The sequence below is a fragment of the Chlamydotis macqueenii genome, chromosome 2 (genome assembly GCF_036417535.1).
Source record: "Chlamydotis macqueenii isolate bChlMac1 chromosome 2, bChlMac1.mat, whole genome shotgun sequence".
Lineage (NCBI taxonomy): Eukaryota > Metazoa > Chordata > Aves > Otidiformes > Otididae > Chlamydotis > Chlamydotis macqueenii.
This window is the reverse complement of record NC_141557.1, coordinates 10,606,538-10,630,947: the sequence shown is the minus strand read 5'-3', so window position 1 is coordinate 10,630,947 and position 24,410 is coordinate 10,606,538. Positions and strand designations below refer to the sequence as shown.

At 39.5% G+C, this 24,410-nt stretch overlaps 1 protein-coding gene across 5 annotated transcripts in view; it reads left to right on the top strand.

Annotated features, from left to right (window-relative positions):
- Positions 1-24,410, top strand: part of DIP2C (DIP2 acetate--CoA ligase C (putative)) — a 327,977-nt gene that overhangs the window by 248,022 nt on the left and 55,545 nt on the right. For all 5 annotated transcript variants that reach the window (XM_086741904.1, XM_086741903.1, XM_086741901.1 and 2 more), the window contains 11 exons: positions 704-797; positions 915-1,034; positions 1,813-1,927; positions 5,915-6,054; positions 10,149-10,285; positions 12,518-12,726; positions 13,539-13,653; positions 16,608-16,809; positions 18,939-19,048; positions 19,866-19,946; positions 22,965-23,088. In XM_086741904.1, coding sequence (XP_086598030.1) covers positions 704-797; positions 915-1,034; positions 1,813-1,927; positions 5,915-6,054; positions 10,149-10,285; positions 12,518-12,726; positions 13,539-13,653; positions 16,608-16,809; positions 18,939-19,048; positions 19,866-19,946; positions 22,965-23,088 — 1,447 coding nt within the window. The remainder of the gene's footprint in view (positions 1-703; positions 798-914; positions 1,035-1,812; positions 1,928-5,914; positions 6,055-10,148; positions 10,286-12,517; positions 12,727-13,538; positions 13,654-16,607; positions 16,810-18,938; positions 19,049-19,865; positions 19,947-22,964; positions 23,089-24,410) is intronic.

Here is a 24,410-nt window from a genome sequence, read left to right as displayed (position 1 = left end):
AAGCAGTTGACTGCCTCAGACTGGGAGGCTGGTTTTGGATCTGTCATTGGTTTCACTCAACTGCTTTTTCTAAACTTCCTGCAACTTTTCATGACCTTGTTGAAAATACTGGAATTAGCCCACCTGAAGAAGGACTAAAAATTCCTTCATTTATTTTCCAATAAAATAAATTGATCTCTGCTTAATCTATGACTCCAATTTATCTGTCTACTTCTTTTAAATAATTTATGCCCCACTACCATTAGTAGTTTTTCAGTCTTCAAAGAGATGGATTTCTTTAGACAGATGTTGCTCTTACTTGTCCTTTTGAGTAAAGAGTCTTCATATATACTGAAGTTAACAGGCTTAGGTATAATATTAAGCTACATAGCAAACATGCAGATATTGTTTATCCAGTGGTTTTTTATTTTTTCTATTTAAAGTGAATCGCTTAGAGTATGACTAAAAAGAAAATCTGTTTCATTTTTTTCAGTACCGCTTCAAAGTTATGATCTGATTAGTCTAAGTCCTTAATCCTTAATTAAAGCATTAGAAAATGGGAGTCTGTTTCATCTTAATGTAGCTAGCTAGATAGGAAAAGATAAATGGCAGCATTGACAATAAAAAAGCATAGAGTGATTTGCAGAGATGTCCCTGCCCATAACACAATATAAATAATCACCACAATTGTTATATAAAACCTATTTATCTTGTTTGATTTCAGAGTGTCATGAACATGATGCATGTTATTAGTATTCCATATTCCTTAATGAAAGTGAATCCTCTGTCATGGATACAAAAAGTCTGTCAATACAAAGGTAAGGAACAAGAATATACAAAAGTATGCTTGATAGTCAAAATCAAAAGTACAGATTGATAATACAGCTGTGTACCTTTTCTGTAGTGTATTAGTAATCTTCCCATTCTTATTGCAGCAAAAGTTGCCTGTGTAAAATCCAGAGACATGCACTGGGCATTGGTGGCACATCGAGATCAGAGAGACATCAACCTTTCCTCACTGCGTATGCTAATCGTGGCTGATGGTGCCAACCCATGTAAGCTGTGCTTCTGCAGTCCAGTAAAGAATCAGAACTATTTTCTGTCTTGCATGTGAAGCTTCAATCATCAGTCATCTTAGCTGTAGTATTTACGAAGTATAGGGCATGTCTACTGCTAAATATATTATATTTATGGAAATAGTGATTAATTTTTGATTTTTTTTAAATATGCTTTTCTTTAGCTAATCCTGAAGCAAACTTGATATTCCATATAACATAAGTTGCAGTAAATCCAGGTTTTTTTAACATGACCATCAGGTATGAAAACTGAAGTAAATAACCTTAAGCTATAGAAAAGATCAGAACATTTCTTCTGAGTGAGGGTGCTCAGATGCAGAAATAACTGAGAATTCTAGGGGAATACTTATACTGCTCTAGAGAACCACATCTGGATCACTTTGTGACAATTACTAGCATGAACTGTTTCTCGGTATTATTTAAGATGCCAATGTGTAGGTGTTCTGCTTGTTTGTAGTAGTTTGCTTTGAGTTTCTGAATTAAATCTTTGATTTGCCTCATAAAAAAGAAAACTAATGAATTTTCTATGTAAGCACAGTGAAAGGACTTTATGCTCAAAAATTATTCTTTGTTCTCTGTAGGCATACACATCTTTGTAGCTGTAGCAGCTATGACTCCTTTCTCAGTGGACATGGATCCTTTTTACATTTTTTCTCCTGAAAAGCCTATATATTCAATAGAAAATTCACAGTTTGAATAGCGTCACTTCAGAAATCAGATTATTTTTCTCCTCTGATTTTTTTTTTCTCTACCCTAGGGTCTATTTCTTCCTGTGATGCATTTCTCAATGTCTTCCAAAGTAAAGGTCTAAGACAGGAGGTCATTTGTCCCTGCGCTAGTTCACCAGAAGCTCTCACTGTGGCTATTCGAAGGTACTGTGTTACATCACTGGAAACAGACCCACTGTAGAATATATATGGTAATTTAAAAAGACGTGAAAAATTTATTCAAGTATGGATCTGCATACTTACCTTCCAAATGACGTTTTTAGTTTTCATTTTGTTTGTGTCCAAAGAAGACATACAAGAAGAATTTGTAGAGTAATAATTTAAATTCAGAGGGCTTTATAATGTTCCCATTTCTGTAATTTTATCTAATTTTAAATGAAATAGACTGAAATCCAAAAGCTGATTCTGTAAAAAGAAATAGGAAAATGCCAGCATAAGCATAAAATTAATTAAAGTGTGGGAATTTAAGTGGAACTGCTATCAAGGAAAATCATACTTTAAAGTGGTCTGTTTAAAGAGAATTACGACATTCTGCAGGTTGTTTTTGGCTGACTGGTGCTTTTTCTCCATTCATAGACTCTCAGTAATCATCTGGAAATGCCCTGTGAGTCTAGGGGATTTGTGCCTAGAAATAAAATTGATAAATTCTAATAAAACTATTAAGCCTTATGTACAAGAAAGTCAGTATGTAGCAGTTACCTGTCATGAGTGTTGTAGCACATAGTAAATGGCACAACTGTTGTCTGTTTTGGCAGAGTTTTCCAAGAGTTGTACCTTGAACAGTAGGCACTTTGTTTTTAAGTACAGATTTCTGCAGCCATTTATAATTTTTTCACATGTTAAAACATGCAGTATAAACCTGTAAAGCACTGTAATAGCATTAAGTAAAATACTTCCTGCCACAAAGTTTAAAATACGCTGTCCAAGTGAAATTTAAATAGATCTTCAGTTAGCTTTCCAAGGAAACATCACAGGAAGAAAGGCACGAGGCCAAGAGTGTGATTGACTTCTAGCAACCTCATTATTAGCTTAAAACATCTGAAGGCTATCCATCAGGAACTTAACCTGTCCAGTTGCCTTTCTGGCTCTGAGAGACCCCTTCATTCAGCTCCACCAGTCTGTTCGCAACTTTATACCAAGCAGAACGTTGTTTTTCCCTTGCAATCAGTTTCCCTGCCATAGGCTGTGCAGACCTTTGCTCCCTTGGAATGAGCTCTTGCTGTACATGCGGAGAGGAGGCGGGTGAGCAGTTTGTGCTAAGCGCTGATTAATGGGAGAGAGTTTGCATTTCCTGTGCCGGCTCTGGAAAATCTGCCCCAGATCGCAGGTTATGAAGTGGGAGATCTCACTGTATCTCAACGTGCGATGGTTGATGTGCCCTTTTGAGACTTAAACTCTTTGCTTGCAGCCGTCTGAAGCACTAGAGATTCATTTTCAAATTAACTAGCATTGAGAGCTTACATTAAAAAAATATTAGCACATAAAATAATGGATAATTTTTTTAAAAAGGCATTTTTATCTTCAATGCCTCGCTGTGTAATTACAGAGCAGTTTTTACTACAGTGAATGCTACTGAACACCTATCTCCTTTTTTGAAGTCTGTTTAATGGTAGGATAATACGAGCTGAACTTGGGAGCTTTAGTATTTTTCATTTTATTCAAGCCATCTCCACTGACAGTAAAGTCATTATCATACAAGTTCCAAAGAGTTACAGCTGAAGCATGCATTGAAATGACTCCCCGCAGAGCACAGATCCAGAGAGCTCCCTCTTAATACTCCTTCTCTTTCAAAATCTATAGTGTATTTTTACTGATCTTCCTAGAAGGAAGAGTAACAAAACCAGTTCTCAGCTGAAATACCCTTATAGTTTAGAAAAAGACTGTCAGTAATAGAGTAGTAGGTACTTTAGCCTCAGAGCTGAATCATGAAGCCTAATATTTAAAGGAATGTCACACAAATAATTCTTTATGGTAATCCCCTTTGGTTTACTGCGTATTAGTCTGAACCCACTTGCTTAGGGGACAGCAAAAGTTTGAGAACAAATCTTTTCCCATTTAAACAACTGGCAAAAAATAATGGTAAAAAAGAGTGCTTAGCTCCCCACCTCACTCCTCCGCCCTGGTCCTCAGACTGTATTCCTTTTCAGTGTCAGATAGTTGCCTGCAAGAGGAGACTCGAGCACGGCTAACTGGTGTCTCATTAGGGGATCCACTTCAGACTACCCGGCTACTCGGAGTGCTCTGAGATAGACACTCTGAAATGCCTGTCCTGTGCACCCCAGCTCCTCAGCACCCACTCTTTCCTTCTGCATGCCTGCTTCCATAGCACGGCACTTCTTGCTAACCCAGGCAAAGCTGTGATCTCAGCCCAGGCCACAGCAGGTGTAGCTCTGATGACGAGGCGCCCAACATGGTCCTAGCAGGCCTTGTGCCTCCAGCCTCCCTCACTGGCACTCGTCTTCTGTACACAGCCAGCACCTTTCAAAGCTGTGCCCACTCTTCTTTCTGTCAATCCTTGGATGTGATAAGTAATGCAAGTAAATGTATGTGATCAGAGTCGAGATGGCCTAGATCTACTCCTAGAAGGCTGTGAGAAGCTACGTGTGCCTGTGGGAGACCTTTCTTCTCATGAGCAGTAAAATGTGTGTTTTGGGGAGCAAGGGTGAGAGGAAGTTGATCAATAATCTCGCTGAAAGTTCCTTTTACATGGTGGGAATGTTATTTATCACAGCTGCTTGTTTACTAGCACCATTTGTTATGCTCTAATGCATTTTCAAGTGTGCCCACATCCTTCTTTGTTGACAATGTCACTTGAGAAATATGCCTCGTAAAACCTATTAATTGAAATTTATAGCGCCGATCACTGCAGGCCTTACATGAGCATGATTGGCTAAGGCCCACCTAGTATTTCAAGCACAGTAGAGGAGAAATGTCATATAAAAGGGCATTAGCTGTTAAAAAATAGTTGTGCTATGATGGACTGTTTAGGAAAAATGCAGAATCTTGAACTACGTATTGGCTGTTTTATCCATCTTGAAAATAGCTGGAGTCTGGCTGCTCTACATGGATGCATTAACCACACTCAAATCAGCATCATGTTAGCTTCTGGTTTTGCATTTTAAAATGCAGGACAGTATAAGAATCCTTCCAGACATGAAAAGCCTTGGCATATTCCCCTGACTTAATAACTTGCATACATCAACATTCGTTTGCTGGAGCCACGCTCTACGTACGTATAATTGTATCCTCTGCTACAGCTGGCAGTTTTAGAATGAAGCAAGCTGACAGACAGCTTGTGCTGATGCTATGGAATTGTACAGCATGTCTGCAGCGAATCTGAGCAAGCTGAGGTGTTACAAAGAGGCTGTACCCACAGCATTTTGACTATGACTGATAAAGGTGTCATTTGTTTTCATTTTCGTGTGGTAAATGAGAATAGGAAGAATTCAATTATATGCGCTAAAATAAAGATGGTAAAGTCTCTGCAGTTTCCACAGATACTTGGCAGTGAATCTATTACAACCTAATTTCTCATGTTTAGGAATTTTAAATGCTTAAGTATTGGGAATGAGAAGTCATATCTGTGATTTAAACACAGCATACTTGCATTCTAATCTTGGCTTTGATACCAGTGTGCTAGTGAGGCTTCTAGTGTGGCAGGTGAGTTTGGTTTCCTAGTTTCAGGTTGCCTCAAAGCAGGTAACATATAGAGAGTTTATAAAGTTATTTCCTGATCAGTTCCAAATATTTAGAGTGCAGTTACCCTCCACATCTTCTGCACTGCCTTTCAGTGTTTTTAAAACAAGGCAAAAGGCCTTTACTTGGGTAATCAAGCAATCTTTATATATCTCTCTCTGAAAATAAGTACAGGCTGGTTTGGGTAAATGTTAGGTCTTACTTTCATCTCTGCAGCCTCATGTATGTGGGTGGCTACTGTATGAGAGAATTGACAGACATATTTACTCAGAAATAACTGAAAAACAGGATTCTATCAAATCTAGTAGGGGGAAAAAAAAGAAGGTGAAATTTTAAACTCTAAGAAGAGGAGTATTTGCAGTAGTAGTCCGTTAAGAACGAGTAAATGCTTACGTCTGCCTGATGGTGCACTGATGTTGTAACCCATGGTTGCAGGCCAACAGATGACAGCAATCAGCCCCCAGGCAGAGGAGTTCTCTCCATGCATGGTCTCACTTACGGAGTGATTCGAGTAGACTCAGAAGAAAAGCTTTCCGTTCTGACTGTCCAGGATGTTGGCTTAGTCATGCCAGGAGGTAAGGAACTTTCTTTGAAACTTACTATGATCCATCAATTTAAGTAATTAGCTGTAGAATGTCATAGGTGGGCACACTTTGCTATCTGTTGTGGTTTAGCCCTGGGCACCACACAGTTTCTTGCTCACCCTCCTCCCCAGTGGAATGGGGGAGAGAATTGGGAAGAAAGGAAAGCTTGTGAGTTGAGATAAAGACAGTCTACTAGGACAGCAAAGGAAAATTACCAAAAAAATTAAATATAAGGGTACTAAAATATAAAAAACTAACAATGCACCATTTCTGACCACCCAGTATCCCAATGACTGATACAGCCTGTCCAAAGCTGCGATCACAAAAATGAAACCAAGCAGCAAGCAAAAGAGTGAGAGAGGAAGAGAGCAAAATGACACCTTCCCCACTTATATACTGAGTGTCACATTTATGGCATAGAATGGCCAGTTTGGGTTAACTGTTCTGACTATATCCCTCCCAGCTTCCTGCACCTGCACATTAGCAAGACCTGGAAAGCCAGACAGTGTCCTTGGTTTCATTAGCAACAGCTCATATCATCAGTGTGTTTATCAACAGTCTTCTCATACAAAATCCAAAACATGTCAGCTACTGAGAGGAAAATTAACTCCATCCCTACCGAAACCAGGACAGTATCAACCCCTTATTCCAAACCATCTGTGTCATGCTTTTATATATATACACATATATATATATATGTACACAAAGATGTCATTTCCTCAGCCTATGGGCCATCCCTCCAAACTCTGCTGAGTTCATTTAGTCCACAACTTTGGGCTCCATCTGTCGTAACAGTCTTTCAGGGCAGGAGAGATAGTATGTAGTGTGGAGTTGTCATGTTCATGGTCTGCGAGTTGAAGATGCTGATCTCGAGGAACTTGTTGGGTGCCAGTTCTGGTTACATCACTGTGCTCGGTTTCATCAAAGTTCATTCTTCACTGTTCGGGGTGATTCTTGCTGCAGTACCTTTGATATGACATATAATAATTAAAGAAGTGATGACATACAGTTCAAATTATTGCCTGTTTTCACCTAAAATCAAATCTCCTTGAGTTACGCATCGGATTTTCCTGTCCTCCCGCCTTACCCACCAAGTACATCCAGGTCCTTGAGCAAAAACAATCCCACAGGGATGGAATAACCCAGACTGTCTTACCCAACATATTCCTTACATGTGCCACGGAGACTTTATCCCCTTCTACAGTACATAGAAGTTCTGATTGGGCAGGGCCAGCTCGATTGGTGGAACCCTGAGTGTTAACTAACCATGAGACTTTTGCTAAATGTGTATCCAGTTTTTGAAGGTTCTACCATCTGTTGCTCTCAGGGTAGTTTTTAGCAGTCCATTGTACCTTTCAGTTTTCACAGAGTCTGGTCCATGATAGGGGATGTGATATACCCACTCAACACTGTGCTCTTTGGCCCAGGTGTCTATGAGGTTGTTTCAGAAATGAGTCCAATTGTCTGACTCAGTTCCTTCTGGAGTGCCATGTCACCAGAGAACTTGCTTCTCAGGGCCCAGGATCATGTTTTGGGTGGTGGCATGGGGTACGGGATATATCTCTAGCCACCCAGTGGTTGCTTCCACCATTGTAAGCACATAGTGCTTGCCTTGGCAAGTTTGTGGGAGTGTGATGTAATCAATCTGCCAGGCCTCTCCATATTTATATTTCAGCCATCATCCTCCATACCAAAGAGTCTTTAACCACTTGGCTTGCTGGATTGTAGCACATGTTTCACATTAATGGATAAACTGTGCAGTGGTGTCTGTGGTCATATCACCCCTTGGCCATGAGGCCATTTGTATGTTGCATCTCTTCCTTGATGGCCTGAGGTGTCATGGGCACATCGAGCTAAAAACAGTTCACCCCTGGGAACCTTGGGAAACTTTAATGTTAGCAGCTTGATCTACCCTCTGGTTGTTTTCATGTTCTTCCGTGGCTCAGCTCTTGGGCACATGGGCATCTACGTGACGTACTTTTACAACCAGATTCTCTAACTGGGCAGCAATATCCTGTCACGATGCGGCAGCCCAGATGGGTTTGCCTCTGCACTGTCAGTTGCTCTGCTTCCATTGCTTTAACCACCCCCACAGGGTGTTTGCCGCCATCCACGAGTCTGTAGAGATAGAGCACAGGCCTTTTTTCCCATTCAGCGATGTCTAAAGCCAGCTGGATGACTTTCAGCTCTGCAGACTGACTTGATTCACCTTGGCTTTCAGTAGCTTCTGCAACTCATCGTGTAGGATGCCACACGACAGCTTTCCACTTCTGATGTTTTCCTACAATACGACAGGACCCATCGGTGAACAGGGCATATCACTTCTCATTTTCTGGTAGATTATTATACAGTGGGGCTTCTATAGCATGTGTCACCTCTTCCACTGGTGGCATTCCAAAATCTTTGCCTTCTGGCCAGTCTGTGATTACTTTTAAGATTCCTAGGTGGCTGGGGTTTCCTATTCGAGCCCGCTGTGTGATCAATGTGACCCACTTACTCCATGTAGCCTCAGTTGCATGATGTGTAGAGGGGACCTTCCCTTCAAACATCCAGCCCAGCACTGGCAGCCAGGGTGCCAGGAGGAGCTGAGACAACAACCTTTGGGATTAGAACATGTGTACTGTAAAACATTTTAGTCCAAAAGCATTACCTTGTAAAACTTAATGGTTTGGAAATCTCAAGATTTCTCTTTGTTTACCTCAGTGGCTGTCTCTACTTGTGTTAGCGGTGTGTTCTAAATAACCTGTCACCACATCAGAACATCCATTCCTTAACTGTGAGATACTGGTAGAGTCTTATTTTGGAGTACACTGTCTGGGGGCTATAAATATCCATAAGCCTGACCCTGATGAGACTTGTAGTGAAAGTTTTCATAACCTATGCTAAGGATCAACAAAATTGCTGTCTGAAGGCTTGCATAATATTTTTCCAAAGATCTTGTGCTGTCACCCAGTTATTAGAAAGCAGAGATATGATGAAACAGTTCATGTTGATAAAGTCAGCCTGAAGCTAGTGCTTCTAAAGATGAAAATAAGATTTTTCATAAGAGCTAGATTTTAAATGAGATGTTGTAGGGACTAGAAAAGGATAATACTGTAGTTTTTCATAAGAGAATGTTTGTTATGCACCAAATGAATAAAACATATTAATGCATCTTACAACATTTCAGTTGGACAACTTAAAATAAAGGAAGATAAGATTGATTGTTGTCTAATAGTTATCGTATAAGATATTATTATGGATGTGCTGTCTTGCACTTCCTACTACATTCTGATAGTTTTAATAAAAGCACACACTCCTGTTTATCGTCAGAGTGCGGGAAGGGTCATTCAAGATTCCTTACACCTGTACTTAGAAGAGATGCTGATGTGTTTCTGGTCTCCCTTGTTCATCACATCCTCTTTCCAACTGCAAAGTCTACACATGCAGGACTCCTACTGGCATTGTGGCTAAAGCAGTATACCTGGTTCTTTTTCACATGACTTACACGTGGAACAGTTTTGCTTCCTCAGACCAGTGCTTTCTGATCCCTCTCGTTTAGCTCCTGCTGTCTTTGCAGTCCTGTAAGACCAGTGAGAAGGGAGCCTGAGCTCTGATAAATTCTTAGTAAAACCACCATACTAGTCATAGGGTGTTATTTGGTACTGTGTGAAAGCTGGATTTCCTGGTTGCCTGCCTCCCTGACAGTGTAATTATTATCAAGAATTCCATTAGATTGTTTCATTTTGCACTGACTGCGGCAAATCTGGTCTTCAGTATGCAAAACTGAGAGCACAATCGCACTTCACAGCGATATTACAGATCAACTAGAATTTTAGAGAGCAAGGCAAATTAGGTTTTGTTATCAGTGTAAAGATTGAGTTTACATAAAGATCTTTGCATTCTTGATGTAAGTATTATTTATAATAGAAACGACATTTGATGATGTTGAACACCTTCATGTTTGAGAACTTGATTGTTAGATATTAGAGTCTACATATGATTTATGTGTTTGTGTCAACTCCACCACGCTCTTTCCCACAGCATTTATATTATTCTGTAGTTCATTTTATAATATTTATTAAAGTCCTTTGCTCTCCCTCCAGCTATAATGTGCTCAGTGAAGCCAGATGGAATTCCTCAGCTCTGTAAAACAGATGAAATAGGAGAACTCTGTGTATGTGCTATTGCAACGGGTACATCATATTATGGACTCTCGGGCATGACCAAAAATACTTTTGAGGTAAGCTGACCAAAAAATGCCATATAAAATCCTTCTCTTTTAACTTTTTCTGTTTCAGGATAGTATTTCATATAAAATATTGATAGTAATAATATCAGAATAGTAGTAATAATCAGTACTTGTGGCTTGGGACCATAAGTACTCTAGCCAGATAATCTGCAATGAAGTACATTTCATTAAGTGCAATAGCAGATCTTTATGTGGGTTTAGTTTTGGCTCTGAAGAGCTTTTACTTTAATTTTGAAAGAAGATACCAGGGGCTGAAACAATCAAAAAGAAAGCAGGAAGAAAGACAAAGTTCGAAAGGTAATACTGTGCAAATCTATGAGCTAGCTACATGCAGAATTTGATTGTTGCAAACAGTAGGAAGGCTGCTGGGTATCTTTAAAAAGTAGCTTCCAACATTTCCACAACGTAGCCACCTTTAAAGGCGTGCATTTGTACATAATCCTGACAGATGTAGTCTTCAAGACGTATCTGAATACCAAAGATACCTTTTCCTAATTCATCCCCACTTGCTTTTGTTTGAATTGCCTTAGGTGAAAGCCTTTTTGCTTTGTGGAATCTGTTTTCCAGTAGGTATCAGCTCCAGTGCAGACAGCTGTATTGATGGCTCTGTTATACCTATTCACTTGTTATCGTTAACTTTTGCTGAAGCCAGTGTAAAAGGCTGAACAAATCAGAGAAATACTGAAAAAAATCAAGCTGAGATTTTTATGAAGTTCTGATCCTTTTCTCTTATTAGTTGAGAAAAAAAGTCTGTATTTCCCTTAGCAAATGCTCTGATATTACCATTTTTAATAGACCAAACATCACTAATATCTGCTGCAAAATCCAGATCTAAATGTTGTAAACACTATGCATGAAATAATTAATAGAGACTAGTGGATACAATTCTCCATCCTGCTGTTGAAGCCAGGAATCCTGCTATGCTATTGTGATCTGAAATTTGCTGATAGCTGATTAGTGTACTGCAGTTACAATTGGCAATACCCAGTGTGAATGATAATCCTGGATTTGACGTATTTCGGGGTAGAAAGGTACTTATGTTCATTTTGTAGTACTTATTGTAATTATAAAGTCATTTATAGTTCATAACTAGGTCTGCAGTTTAACAGCATATTTAGACTGGTTTAGGCTTATTCCTAATGGTAAGCAAATAAATTGCCATTAAGTGAGAAGGACTACTCATTTTCAAAGCTAAGCATGTTTTTAGGAGCCCTCTCCAAGTGGGCCTCTTCTCTATTTTACTGTGTAATTCATGTTGCAGGTATTACAGAGTGAAAGAGTTTTGTGTTCCTGCAATGAATTACGGCTGAGGACGTATAAGCATTAAATCTATTCAGTAAGAGTCACCTGTGGGCATCTGGCAACAGAATTTGACCTTTCTTTTTAGATAAGTCTTGAAGGACACTGTATAGCCATGGTCTTCCAATTGCCATTGTCTTAAATAACAATTGCCTTTAGACTATTTCAGTTTAAAGCAATGACGGCAGGAAAGTGTGGTTGTGTCCGAATGCAGCTCAAAGTAGCTCACGTGCCAGAAGGGTAATGCTGTGCTCATTAGGATAGGAAGAGTGGTAGAAATCTGTTAGTGCAAGTCACGTATGCGTCTGGTGTTCAAACATTTAGAGAGGCTCTGTATAGAGCTATATTTTCACTTTCAGACATGCTGCAGAAGGCATTATCACTGGTATTGTGAGGACTCCATTGACCTTAGATAAAAACGTGGTCAGCTGCAAGAGTCACTGATGTACAGTGCCTTAAAATAGCTTCACTTCTCGCCTGCTTATTTCTCTGTGCTGTGCTGGAAATGGACATGAGGTACTGAAAAGAACCTCTACTGTAATGTTTACCGTTTAACCTATACAGTAACCTATACATAGCGCCTCAGGTTAGCTGCACTCTGCACACCGTTTTTTTTATTCAGTACTGTTTATGTTGATTTATGGTTTTTTTTAAGATCGTAAATGATTTACAGAGCCATGGTTAGGGAAAATGTGTATGGTAAACAGAGTGGGATTGAACTTGCTGGAACTCAGGTACTGAAAATTACACATGGTAGTCTGGGAATTTCCTGACTCTCCCTTTATGGTCAGTGAAGAGTAAATAGCATTACCAGTGACCTATTTACTTCATTCCAGAAAAGCCATCTCAGAGAGCATGCCTGAAATGTTTCGCAGCGTGATCTCTGTGTATGGAATTGAAGATCTGTGTTTCTCTATCTTACAGGTGTTTCCTATGACCAGTTCTGGTGGCCCTATCACTGAATATCCTTTTATAAGGACCGGACTACTAGGCTTTATAGGACCAGGTGGACTTGTCTTTGTTATCGGCAAAATGGATGGTTTGATGGTTGTCAGTGGAAGAAGACATAATGCTGATGACATTGTAGCAACAGCACTGGCTGTGGAACCAATGAAATTTGTCTACAGGGGAAGGTTTGACCCTTTCTTTTGTTATAATATGTAGAAATCCTTATTTTGCTTAGACCAGGTATAAGTGACCCAAAATGCTTTCGGAAGGCAGTGCCTAGTCTGCGTTCTGGTTTCCCTCTATTGCTGTTGAACCAGGAGACAGCAGAGGGAAACGTAAAACAGTGTTGAGGCGGACTTTTAGGTACCAAGGTCCAAAACTGTGATTATTAAAATGTCCAGTTGTACAGCTGGTTGATTCTGAAGGTGTTGACTCCACAGTATTTCTGTCAGAGGTGAACATTTCCAATATGCATAACGCTGAAGTTATTCAACATGACAGCAGATCCTTGTGTGACCTTCCTAATGGGCTGAAACTGAGCGGGAGACCTGTAAAACTTCTGAAGAGCCTCATGCAGTAACTTGCATGTAACTCACACTTGATCGCATGGCAGACTTCTCACAAAATGATGTTGCAATTACTTTCTTCTAAGATGGGGCCAAAGAAGGTGCTTATACCAGTTGTTATACAACAATTCAACAACCGCCTCGGTGTGACCCAAACATAGTGCTTTTCTTATCCCAAGAAGGATCACTTCTCCAACTCTACTGTGACATTATGACTGCATTTACATGATTCTATAACAAAGCCCCCTGTTTCTCTTCCAGAAGTTATCCAAAACTGTTGTTGTTGCTTTTTCCCCTTAAATAAAATACTAACTGATTTATTATTCAGTTGTCTAAGTAATAGCAAAATCATAGGCATGGAGGGTTAACTTAGAAGACAGGTTTTTCGTCTGTGCTGGCACTAAATACTCTTCTCTCCTTCTCTTCTATAGAATAGCAGTGTTTTCAGTGAGCGTGCTGCACGATGAAAGGATAGTTATTGTTGCTGAGCAAAGGCCAGATTCCACAGAGGAAGACAGTTTTCAATGGATGAGTAGAGTTCTCCAGGTAATGCTCTTTATGTACATTTGTAGGCTATTTTTTCCTGCTTTATATTCTTTTTATTGATCTTTCAGGCCCCCAAGGTAACTGACATTTATCTTTGAGTAATTGTAAGTCCACCTTCAGTTGCACTCGCACCTAATGAGCACAAAATTAGATTATTCTGAGTGACAGTTCCTATTTGGACCACATATGTCCAGAGAGTGAGCATTTTCCTAATCAAAATACTATAAGAAAACAGAGATGAATTGAAGTAAGTAATAGCAAGGAGAGAGTGGTGTATGGTTTATAAAGATATTGTCATTCATTACTTCAAAAGGGTAAAGAATTAATGTATTACCTTCTCTTACTGTCAAAAGCTACCAAAGTCTCCTACTGAACAGTTATTGGCACTCATATGGAGTTGACCTCATCAAAAAGTAGATAAATACATCTGAGCTAAATCTCCAGTTTTTTTATTTAATCAATGGGAGAGAATTATGTGTTTCTAGTGAACCATGTTAATAACTAACATAAACTGAATGAAACACAGTCTAAAAATGCCTATTTCTCTCCACTGAAATGAAGTGATTGATCAGCTCAGATGTAGGTGTGTACAGTGAGAGGTGTCCTCCTGCATAGAGGACACCTATTGCAAGCGATCCCATTCTAGCTGTCTGGTGCATTGTGCAAGGCACATACCACTGTGATAAAACCCACCTTGATGGTGTTGTGAACATTTTGACTAGAATACAGAAGCTACTGAATACTAAAAAATGCTGATCTTAGAAACACAGAACCATAGAACAGTTTGGGCTGGAAGGGACCTTTAAAGGTCATCTAGTCCAACCTCCCTGCAAGAAGCAGGGACATTTTCAACCAGATCAGGTTGGTCAGAGCCCCATCCAGCCTGGTCTTGAATGTGTCCAGGGATGAGACATCTACCACCTCTCTGGGCAACCTGTGCCAGTGTTTCATCTTCTCCTTACATGTAGTAGTCCAAGTTAAAGCAGTATCTTTACCATACTCAAAGGTTTTTCAACTCAAATGTCCACAAACAAAAAATTAGATACTTTAGATAACGATCATCATCTGTCTTCTCCATCCCCATGGTTAAGCCAATTCTCAGAAAAGCTAGAACCTCTAGCTTGTCCACGTCCTTTGAAGCACCTACTAGCACCCAGGGCAACCTATTTTAGAAAGAAAGGCTTTTGGATTGCCCATGCTTTGATAATTTTTATCAAGTAACAAGCTCCTAAAGAAAAGGTTGAAACTCTGGATTTACACTTCTCCTGTTTTGTCAGCTGAGCATTTTTGTGACTTTTACAGAAATCATATCTTATGCTACCATAACCAGTAGAATTCAGTACAGAACACTGTGGGAGTTCTGTGTCAAGTTACTCCTGCCAAAAGTCAATCCTATTGTTCTGAGTATGATCAAGTCACAGCAGTGTCTGAGAATGGTAGGCCATATATTAAAGTACACGTATGTGTGGCTACTTTCATCGCCCATGTGTGAAGTCCGCAACTCTGGCATGTGTCACTATGTGAATAAGAAGTTTCTGGTTCCACTTCAGCTGAGCGCAGAAATGGAGGACAGAAGCCAGGAACGTGTGGGGTGCTTTGTGCCTCCTTCCCAATCAGAGTTTTAATGACAGATGTTAGGAAGCAGTAACCACTTGTATCTGAATCATCTGCTCGTGATGAGCAACATAATGATATCACACTTGTGTCATGACTCTCAATGATGTCCATAATAACAAACTACTAAATTGCTACTCCTTTCTGATTATGTTTGTGAGACTCATCTGACACCCTGTGTGTGCTGCCCTGTGCCAGCCCTGCCCTACGCTGCCTGTGCCTGCTGTGCCTTGCTGTATCTCTGCGTCTCTTACCTAGAGTTGAGCTAAATCCATTTGCAGAACTTCTTTCCAGTGTGTTGCGCCTTATTCTGACTCCCCCTGACCCTTCCTGCTCCTCAGCAGAGGGCTGAAGGATGGTAGAGTTGCTGTACATGTAGGAATATGCTAAACTGCGTCCATGGGTTTTAGAGTCTCTGTAGAAGTAATCAGTTATTTCTTGGTCTACATTTAAGTACAGAACTATAAATGATTATTTGATTCACAGAATATAGATTGTACCTTCAAGGCACAGATATGTGCATTCACTTTTCTGACAGTTAAAAATGAAAGTTAAGTAAATTATGTTTTTTAACATTTAACTACTCCTTAGAGATGCTGTCTGTAACTTATTTCTCAGTCTGTGTAAATGTCTGAAGTTGTTTTTCTAATTCACTTGCTGCAATTTTTGTTACCAGTAAGGAAAATAACTAGTTTGAACATGTATGGAATTAAAATCTAGGTGCATGGATATTTGTGTTTACCAAAGTAAATGACATAGATAATATGCATTACAAGTTTCTTGAAAGTGATGCAATTTAGTCCACTTGTCAGACAGTGAACATGGCTACAGTAAGATTCAAAGATGCTTATTTTTCAGGTTTTTATTCAGCAGATTTTCTTACAAGTTGATAGTTTCATGGTTTTCCCTTATATTGTTGTAATTTCCCATTCCTGCAGGGTGGACTGGATGTTAAGTTGTTAGGAATCCTTTGAACTTTAATTCTATGAAGTGCACCAGTTAAAAGTTGCCAGGCCATCTTAGTAATAAATTTCCAGTACATGTGCTACTAACATGTGCCTAAGCATGCCTGTGTAGCATTTCGTAATAGATTTCTGTGTATTTATCACCAGGTTTTTGTTTGCTTTTTTATTTTCTGGAGTGAGTGTGATAACATCAGTGTTAAATTTCCGTCCACCTGTTCCCACTGAAAAGAGCCTCCTTATCACTGACATTGCTGAAGTGTCTTTCCACTGACAGTTAATTATTAGGCTTATTTTATGCAGTAATTCAGAAGAACTTGCTTATTAGAATGGTGAAGAATTAGCCTTTCATTAAAATCGACTTCCTGCCTCTTTTAGGCTATTGACAGTATTCATCAAGTGGGAGTCTACTGCTTAGCGCTCGTACCAGCAAACACACTTCCCAAGACACCGCTGGGAGGAATACACCTGTCAGAAACCAAACAGCTCTTCTTGGAAGGATCGCTGCATCCTTGTAATGTCCTGATGTGTCCCCACACGTGTGTAACAAACCTGCCTAAGCCAAGGCAAAAACAACCAGGTAAGATAAGTGGCGGCAAAGGGACCATGACTTGATGCTGTGTGTTCACGGTACTGAATGGAGCAAAATCAAGTACCTGTTAATACAGATGAGAATCAGCTTGATCAGATGTTCTGTTAAATATTCCCGGTGTGTTAAGGACATAATTGGTTTGGCAAGAAGCTAGAAGTACCTTCACAGAGTACAAGCAAAAATGCTCCAAAAACCTAAGTTCAATAAAGACGACAACATTTTTATCACTCTAAAAGACACTGCTGAGACCACACCTGGAGTCCTTTGTAAATTCCTGGTCAGTCATGTTTAAAGAGGATGGACTGAGACCAAAACAGAGAAGAATAAAATCTTGGCATATTTGAAGGCTGAGTTTGTAAAGCAGAAATAGAGAGGAAGGGGGCTGTTGACATATAGTAGTGTTGCAAGAAGTAGTGTTAAAATAGTAGTGTTGCAAGAAAAGCAAATACTTAAAAACTGATCATGAATAAATTAAACCCAAGAGTGAGGATAAAGGTATTTACTTGAGTAGGGAGGTTCTGAGTTATTCTTACAGCAGCTATGTTTGAGGGAAAACCCTAACTAGTTTTAAGATGGCTCTTCAGAATTTGTGGTACACTTTATGAAGAATACTGCATGAAATGGTACGGCGAGGCACTTGACTCAAACGAACGAGAAAGACGTTGTAGCCTGCTGTAATACAGTCACTGGTTACTCATGCCAAATGAACAACAACCTTTTTAGCAAATTTTTTACCTTTAATCCAATTACAGATTTTTGTACTTAGATTTCAAATATTTCTGAATCTGTAGCCTCAGGCTTAAGATGTGAATTCAGCTACGTTCCCCTAAGTGTTGGTTACTTTCCAGTTTGAAAATCAGCTTGGAATGTGAAGTGTTTTGACCCTCTGGATCTCAAGTATGGGGACAATCCATCATGAATTCAGCACAAGTTTACCAAAACCATCAGCTTGTTTCTTTATTTAAAACCTTTGGACAAGTGTTTCAGGAATCAGAACCATAATCTCAGTTTGCAGATAGTGGGACTGTCAGGGGCTAACAGTGTCTTCCACTAACTTGAAGAAAGCAATGAAGCCTTTAACTGCGTTGCTCACTTTGGTATTTCCTTGTTGCTGCTTTGCAAAGTAATCACTGAATTAGGATCAATGCAATGGAGAAACTTACAGATACATTATGTACACATTATAGATCACTATGGTAAAAGCAATGCCAGGAATGCAGAAACCTGGTAGCATCACATTCTCCCATTTTGCATAGGACATACCCAGAGGATCTATTGCTTTAATCTTTTTAAAGCAGCATAGCCTGTAGATGTTGTTTATTGTACATTAGCTGGTTACTTAGGCATCTTGTATTTTGGCACTTATATCACTGAGGTGAAGCTTGGACATCGTAGACTAGAATTAAAGCCTGGTATCAATTGCAGTTAATCAGCAATCCATGCTGGAAAAGCAGAAAATAAATGGTAATATGAACGTAAATGCTATCGGTGAGACAGGTATTTTTCCCTAATGGCAGCAACATAACATCAGTGAAATCCACGGCATGGAAAAGTGTCAGCCTTGGCATCTTCCTTTCTTCTAAAGTTAAATTATTTTTCTTCAGTCTCCACCTTGTGTTAAAGGACTTGCATATATTTTATCATATGCATCATCTGCCTTCCTAGTCGTTGTCACTTCATGTCTGTAGCATTACAGAATTGCTAATACAGATGCAACTTAGCCCAGGGAGCAGAAGAGAGAAATAGGAACATTGTCCCTGAAGCCTGGATACATCTCATCTGGTTTTAGGCACTTGAATGGACATGTCTAAATTAGGAGCTGAATTTTCCAATGATTCTCCATATCAAGGCAGATAGGACGTGTCTCTGGCTTTAGAGAGCCCATGCTAAATGGACTCTTCAGTTCGATACATTTAGAGAGGATGAAGCCAGACCTACATGTCTTCCAGCTACTTCTGGTCCATCAACCAAAGTTTGTATCAACAGAGATGTGCTCAAGGTTTGGTGTTGTGGATAGCAACGAGGAAAATAGCCTGTAATGCAAAAGAAATAGAAAGGATTTCCATTCACAGGCAAAGGATTTTTACTGCGCTTAGCACATTTCTGATTTGTTCTAGAAATTGGCCCTGCCTCTGTGATGGTGGGGAACTTGGTCTCTGGAAAAAGAATTGCACAGGCCAGTGGTAGAGATTTGGGACAAATAGAAGATAATGACCAAGCCAGAAAGGTAAGTTAAACTTTTCTGTTATGGCTTATATTTAGGTAGTTAGCGTCAGAACACTTAGCAGTACATAGAGAGTAATGTTAGTATTATTGTTGCAGAATTCATTGATTGTTTTTTCTAATTCATACTAAAATATTTTGGAATTCCCTTTACAGATAAATATAGAATAGACAAGAGGGAGGATCACTGCATTTCATCTGTATGTTTTGGTTTTTTTACAAGCACACATGGGACAACAGAACAAACATGGTGGAAATTGTTAATAGGGCTTCTGCCAGAAATCACCTTCTATTATATGTTTTTTACTAGTTCAAATGGAGTCCAGGGGAATTTTGTTTGCGTATATGGTCCTGACCTTATTTGTTGTTATTTTGATCCTGTAACAGTAACTTGAAATTCAGCTCTTTTGGGGGCTTATGTGAGTAATTAAATTAGTAAGCCCTAAGCTGTATGAATAATTATGTACTTATAGTAAGAAAACCAGGAAGTTAAAGAATTAAAATTGTGCTTAAATTCAGAGAGATCATTAAGAACTGGTTTATTGCTTTGAAAGCATGTGTAGTAATATATCATAATCCCAGCAGTGGCTTCGCTTCTGGAGAGGCTGCTGCTACCATGCAAAAATATGCTATAAATATGTGTCATTGCTATAAATATGTGTCATGGCAAGAGAATTAATTCATGTTTAATGCTTCTGGGTATTGAAGTAAAATGTAGCATATAAATAAGAAAGATATAGCTAAACTAGCACAAATAGTTATTGGGTTTTTAAACCCAAAAAGTTATTTAGTGTCACGACTATCACTCTACTTTGTTTCAGTTCCTCTTCCTCTCAGAAGTGTTGCAGTGGAGAGCTCAGACCACTCCTGACCACGTGCTTTACACTCTACTCAACTGCAGGGTAAGAAGCACTGTCCGTTACTCTGACACCCAGCTCATGTTGTGGGTGAGCTGACTCTGCAAATCTATTTAAATACTGATCATTCCTATACCGAAGAGTAGTATTGAATACTGCTCACCATCCTGATTTCCAGTTTGAAAAGCACAGGCTTGGCAAAGTCAAAGTATTTTCCTGAAATAAAACAATGATTGTTGGTTTTGAGACTGGACCATCTGTGGGAGGTGTGAGAATGGGGAAAGGAGATGAGGAGAAGCAGCAGTTTGTCCGGAATCCATCCAGGTCTGCAGAGGATCACTAATAAATCTCTCTTCATAGCCTACATGAGGTGTCACCCTGGCACGGCATTTCATTGCTTATCAAAAATTAATTCGTGCATGTCACGTGGTACAGAACTTGGCTTGGGTGATTACAGACTTCCTAGATGGTTGTAGATGACAAACCAATAATTCCCAAGACCATTATGGAGAATGAAAGTCTGATTTCTAACCATCCCACCACAGTGCATCTAGACACATCTGTCAAAACTGGGAAAAATACGTCGTATATGAGGGTCTCCAGGAGAGGAGGGGCCTGGAACAGCGCTCTTCCCCTGGGCCACCTGGAGCAGCTGGTGTTGTCTCAGCCCATGTGGTCCCCACGCGGCTTGGATGGGTTCTTAAACTTCCAGTAATTTGTGAACCTCTGTGAAATGACCACTTACTGTATTTACAGAATATGCTTCCCCAGCTCATATGACAGTGTTGGTACCAAAGTTCAGTTTGAGGCTACCAATAAGTCATTGAATGTTCTTTTTAAAATTCAGATTAATAGCTAATATTATGTGAACATGTGCAATTTGACAGATAATAGTGAAGTAGTAATGGAGTTGTCTGTGACTAAGTAGAAAACTGGAGAGGCAATGTTGTTTACAGATTCAATATTACACCACTAAAACGGTGCATTGTTGAGTCCTGTAAGTTGGGAGAAAAATGATGTGAGAAAGAGACAGCGATACGTACTGTCTCATTTTCTCCACACGGGCTGTGGCTTTTGAGCTTTAAATAAAGCCAGACTTCCCATGCTGGCAGAAGGGTTCAAACAGTGGGAGGGAGGACACAATGTGGAAAACAAGGATTAACAAAATAATTTATCATTCCATAGACATGAAAAATAGTTTAATTTTGAAATTCAGTTTCTCTGCTCCTTTAATACTCTCAGTGTGGAGTATCTTCTTGTATGAAATTTGTTTGAGAGTTTTAATGTGTTATGGAGAGATTTAATGTTTTATGGAAAGGAGTGACAGGTTTGGTGGGTTTTAGCTTAGGCAAGTTTTATTGCCCATTTTGAATTTTAGTCCTGGTTTGTAACTTCTCCCTTTTTATCTTCCTTGCACATTGTCTGTACACTTTGTTCTAAAACATCCAGGCATCTTGCAGTGGATGACTAATAGAAATCCACTGAGATTAGTGTTTTCCTGTGACCCAGGCTTTTTGAGAATTTGGAGTATTTCAAAATTAGAGCAGTGTATTGTTTTTAGTGTGTGTCATGAAGGATTGCAACACCTTTACATTGCAGGACACCTCATTTAAAAGGCCCAAAGGGAATAGTTGCCTGATGCTTGCCAATGATTCTTGTCCAACAACAGGATTCTCCTTCCTTGCATTTCGTATAAACACTGTCTTTCCACTGGTTCACATACAGCAAGTGCCAGAAGTCTTAAATGGAAAAAAGTTTTGCACAAATTTACATGATTTGCAGCAATTCCCTTTCTGTGCAGTGTGGCCTGTGCTTCTGATGTATGTGGGCATATAAAAGGTCCTTCTTCCCATGACTATGCAGACAGGCAATTTCTTGAAAGAAATTTAAGCACATTGCTACTGGCAGGTCTACAGTGGCAAGGACACCTAGACCTCAGGTCACTTTGGACGTATTTAGGGCTGGTCAGATGGAAGCTGTCTCTAGTGCAGCATCCATATAGCTGTGTATGTCTTTAGAGGAAGCTTTCTTAGTGAAATGATCTCCACATTGGTCAGAGGACTGATCAAAATTGTCTGAAGTGCATTTCAGTAAGTGTGGTTGCTGAAGATTGTGAAGAGGAATGCTAAGCTCTGACTTCGCCCTTTTTATTTTTGGTTAGGTTTGTCCTCTCTGTTGACAGCGTTTGAGTTTGTGTGTTGTTCATTATAAAGTTTGTAAATGCCAGGTGATGCCTGGTAACATGCCACTGTTTCCAGCGCTAGACCTTTGTCAAACTGCTCTCTGCTCACTGAAGCTTGTTGTCAATAAATACTGCAGTGGTGCGTGGGATATGTTTATTTCTCTAAAAGTGTATTTGTGTGTGTGCATATATACACACATACATATTTTTAGGGAATGCAAGAACCATAACATTCGTCTGATTTAAAACACTGTAGCACTATTTGAATTGCCAAAAGTCTGTAGCGCGTTGTCACTTCCCCTTTTTTTTCATGCTGACCAGTTACTCAAATTCAACAAATGCCTTTCTTTTCTATTTCATTTATATGCAAGTGCTCAGCTGTTGTTCCAGACCAATTCTTTTCCCCATCACAAAGTATTGTTTTCTCCTGTGTCTTTTATCTCCCATCTTTTAAAGTACTTCTGCTGTGCCGTTTGGCTTCCTTCCAGCGTGCAGACAGCAAAGTGCAATTTTCAGGATTGCTCTCTACAGATTCTCCAGATTGCTGCACTTTCCCAGCTGTAGCAGGAATGCTGCTTGTATCGCAAGGGAAGGTTACATGGGCAGGATGTTGGCATACTACCATACTCCTTTGGTTAGAGAGTAAACACTGTTGAGGGCAGAAGATACAGAGAGGGAAATGGAGAACGTTCCTCTGCTTGACAAATACCTTTTTTCTTTCCAACTACAGTTTGGCGTAAGGCTGAAGATTTCCATATTTAAGTTGATTGCATGACATGTTGTGACTGCACCTCATCCAGTAGATTTGAAAGTGCAGAGGTCAAACAGAGTTTCAGCACATTGCATTATCTTCTGTGACATTTATCTTTCTTCCTGCGCAGGGAACAATAGCCAACTCGCTAACATGTGTCCAGCTACATAAACGAGCTGAGAAGATAGCTGTCATGTTGATGGAAAGGGGACATTTACAAGATGGAGACCATGTGGCTTTGGTTTACCCACCAGGTAGGGAACTGCTGTGTTCGGTACCTTGGTAGTCCCAAAAGTTTATCAAGATCCTTTAGAACAGTGCTGCATTGGTGGTGTTACCAACCTGTAAACCATGTTAATTGGCAAAACACAACATATTTACCTTATGTACATTTCTTTGAACTTAGTTGAAAATAGTTAAAAGAATTTCTCTTTGTGTATGTGCATAGATATTGTTTCTTTAGGTTCAGATTAAGATTAACCTGTGTTTTTAAAACCTGTCTCTTATAAGCAGTCAAATTTAATTACTGATTTTCTTTTAATCTGCTGGAAATACACTATTTTGTGAGTGCACAGTTCTGCTAAAATATGCCATCTGCTGAGGTTCTTAGATTCACCTGTTGAGTTCCCTCTTGGAAGTGTTGCATTTCATGAGGGTAAAGCAGCAATACCTAGGATGTAAACCATGTTCTTTTTAGAGTAGAAATATGATGAATAAATAGCAGATGATTAAGAAATACCAAATTATAATAACTATTTTCTCTGTAGATCTTTAACCTAGACATCTCTCTGTAGCTTGAATTTTCATCCTTTGGCGTAAGGGCTTTTAAGCTTGTGTTAACCGGTACCATGTTTGACATTTGCTTGAAACTATTTCTGATCTAGTGCTGCTCTTTTGTCTTTAGCATTTCGGGTGTGTTGGTGAAATAAGCAGTCTGATTTAAGGTCTGTATTGTGATATTTGGTTTTTAAGGGCTGCAAGACACTGGTTAAGTCTTTATAGTTTATAGGAGTAATTTCTCAGTGGTTAATACAAGAAAACCTTTTTCACAAAGATGACTAGTATTTTAAACGTAAATTTCTGTTTTCTGTATTTCACTTCCCAAGTATAAAGCATTTTATTGAAGGAATAATAACCTAACTCCAGGTCCTTTTCCACTGGAAGAATAGGGCAGCCCCCATTTTCATCTTATTGCAGCCAGCGTACAGCACCAGGAGCTATCAAACAACAGTATTCACAGGATCTTTGTGCTTGTGTGTTCAGCCTCCTTAGGTGGCCTAAAGTGTGCTGTCCACAGCCTGTCACGTGCAGTCAGTGTTTATATAGAACACCACCTATTTTTGTGTTAGAAGCAAGATTTCAAAATCGTGACTTCCCTTTTCTACTGTAAGATTTCAGGCAGATAAGTCAAAGCTGTGTATCTGAGGTTAAAAATGACACGAGAAGGGTGGTATTTAATGAAACCTCCAGATATTCCTTCTGCAGCTGATAGGAACAGGCATGCTCCTGCTTCATCCTTTTGCTGGGGCATCCCTCCTGTTGTAGACTCTTCTTTGTCTATAAGTGTAGACTTAGG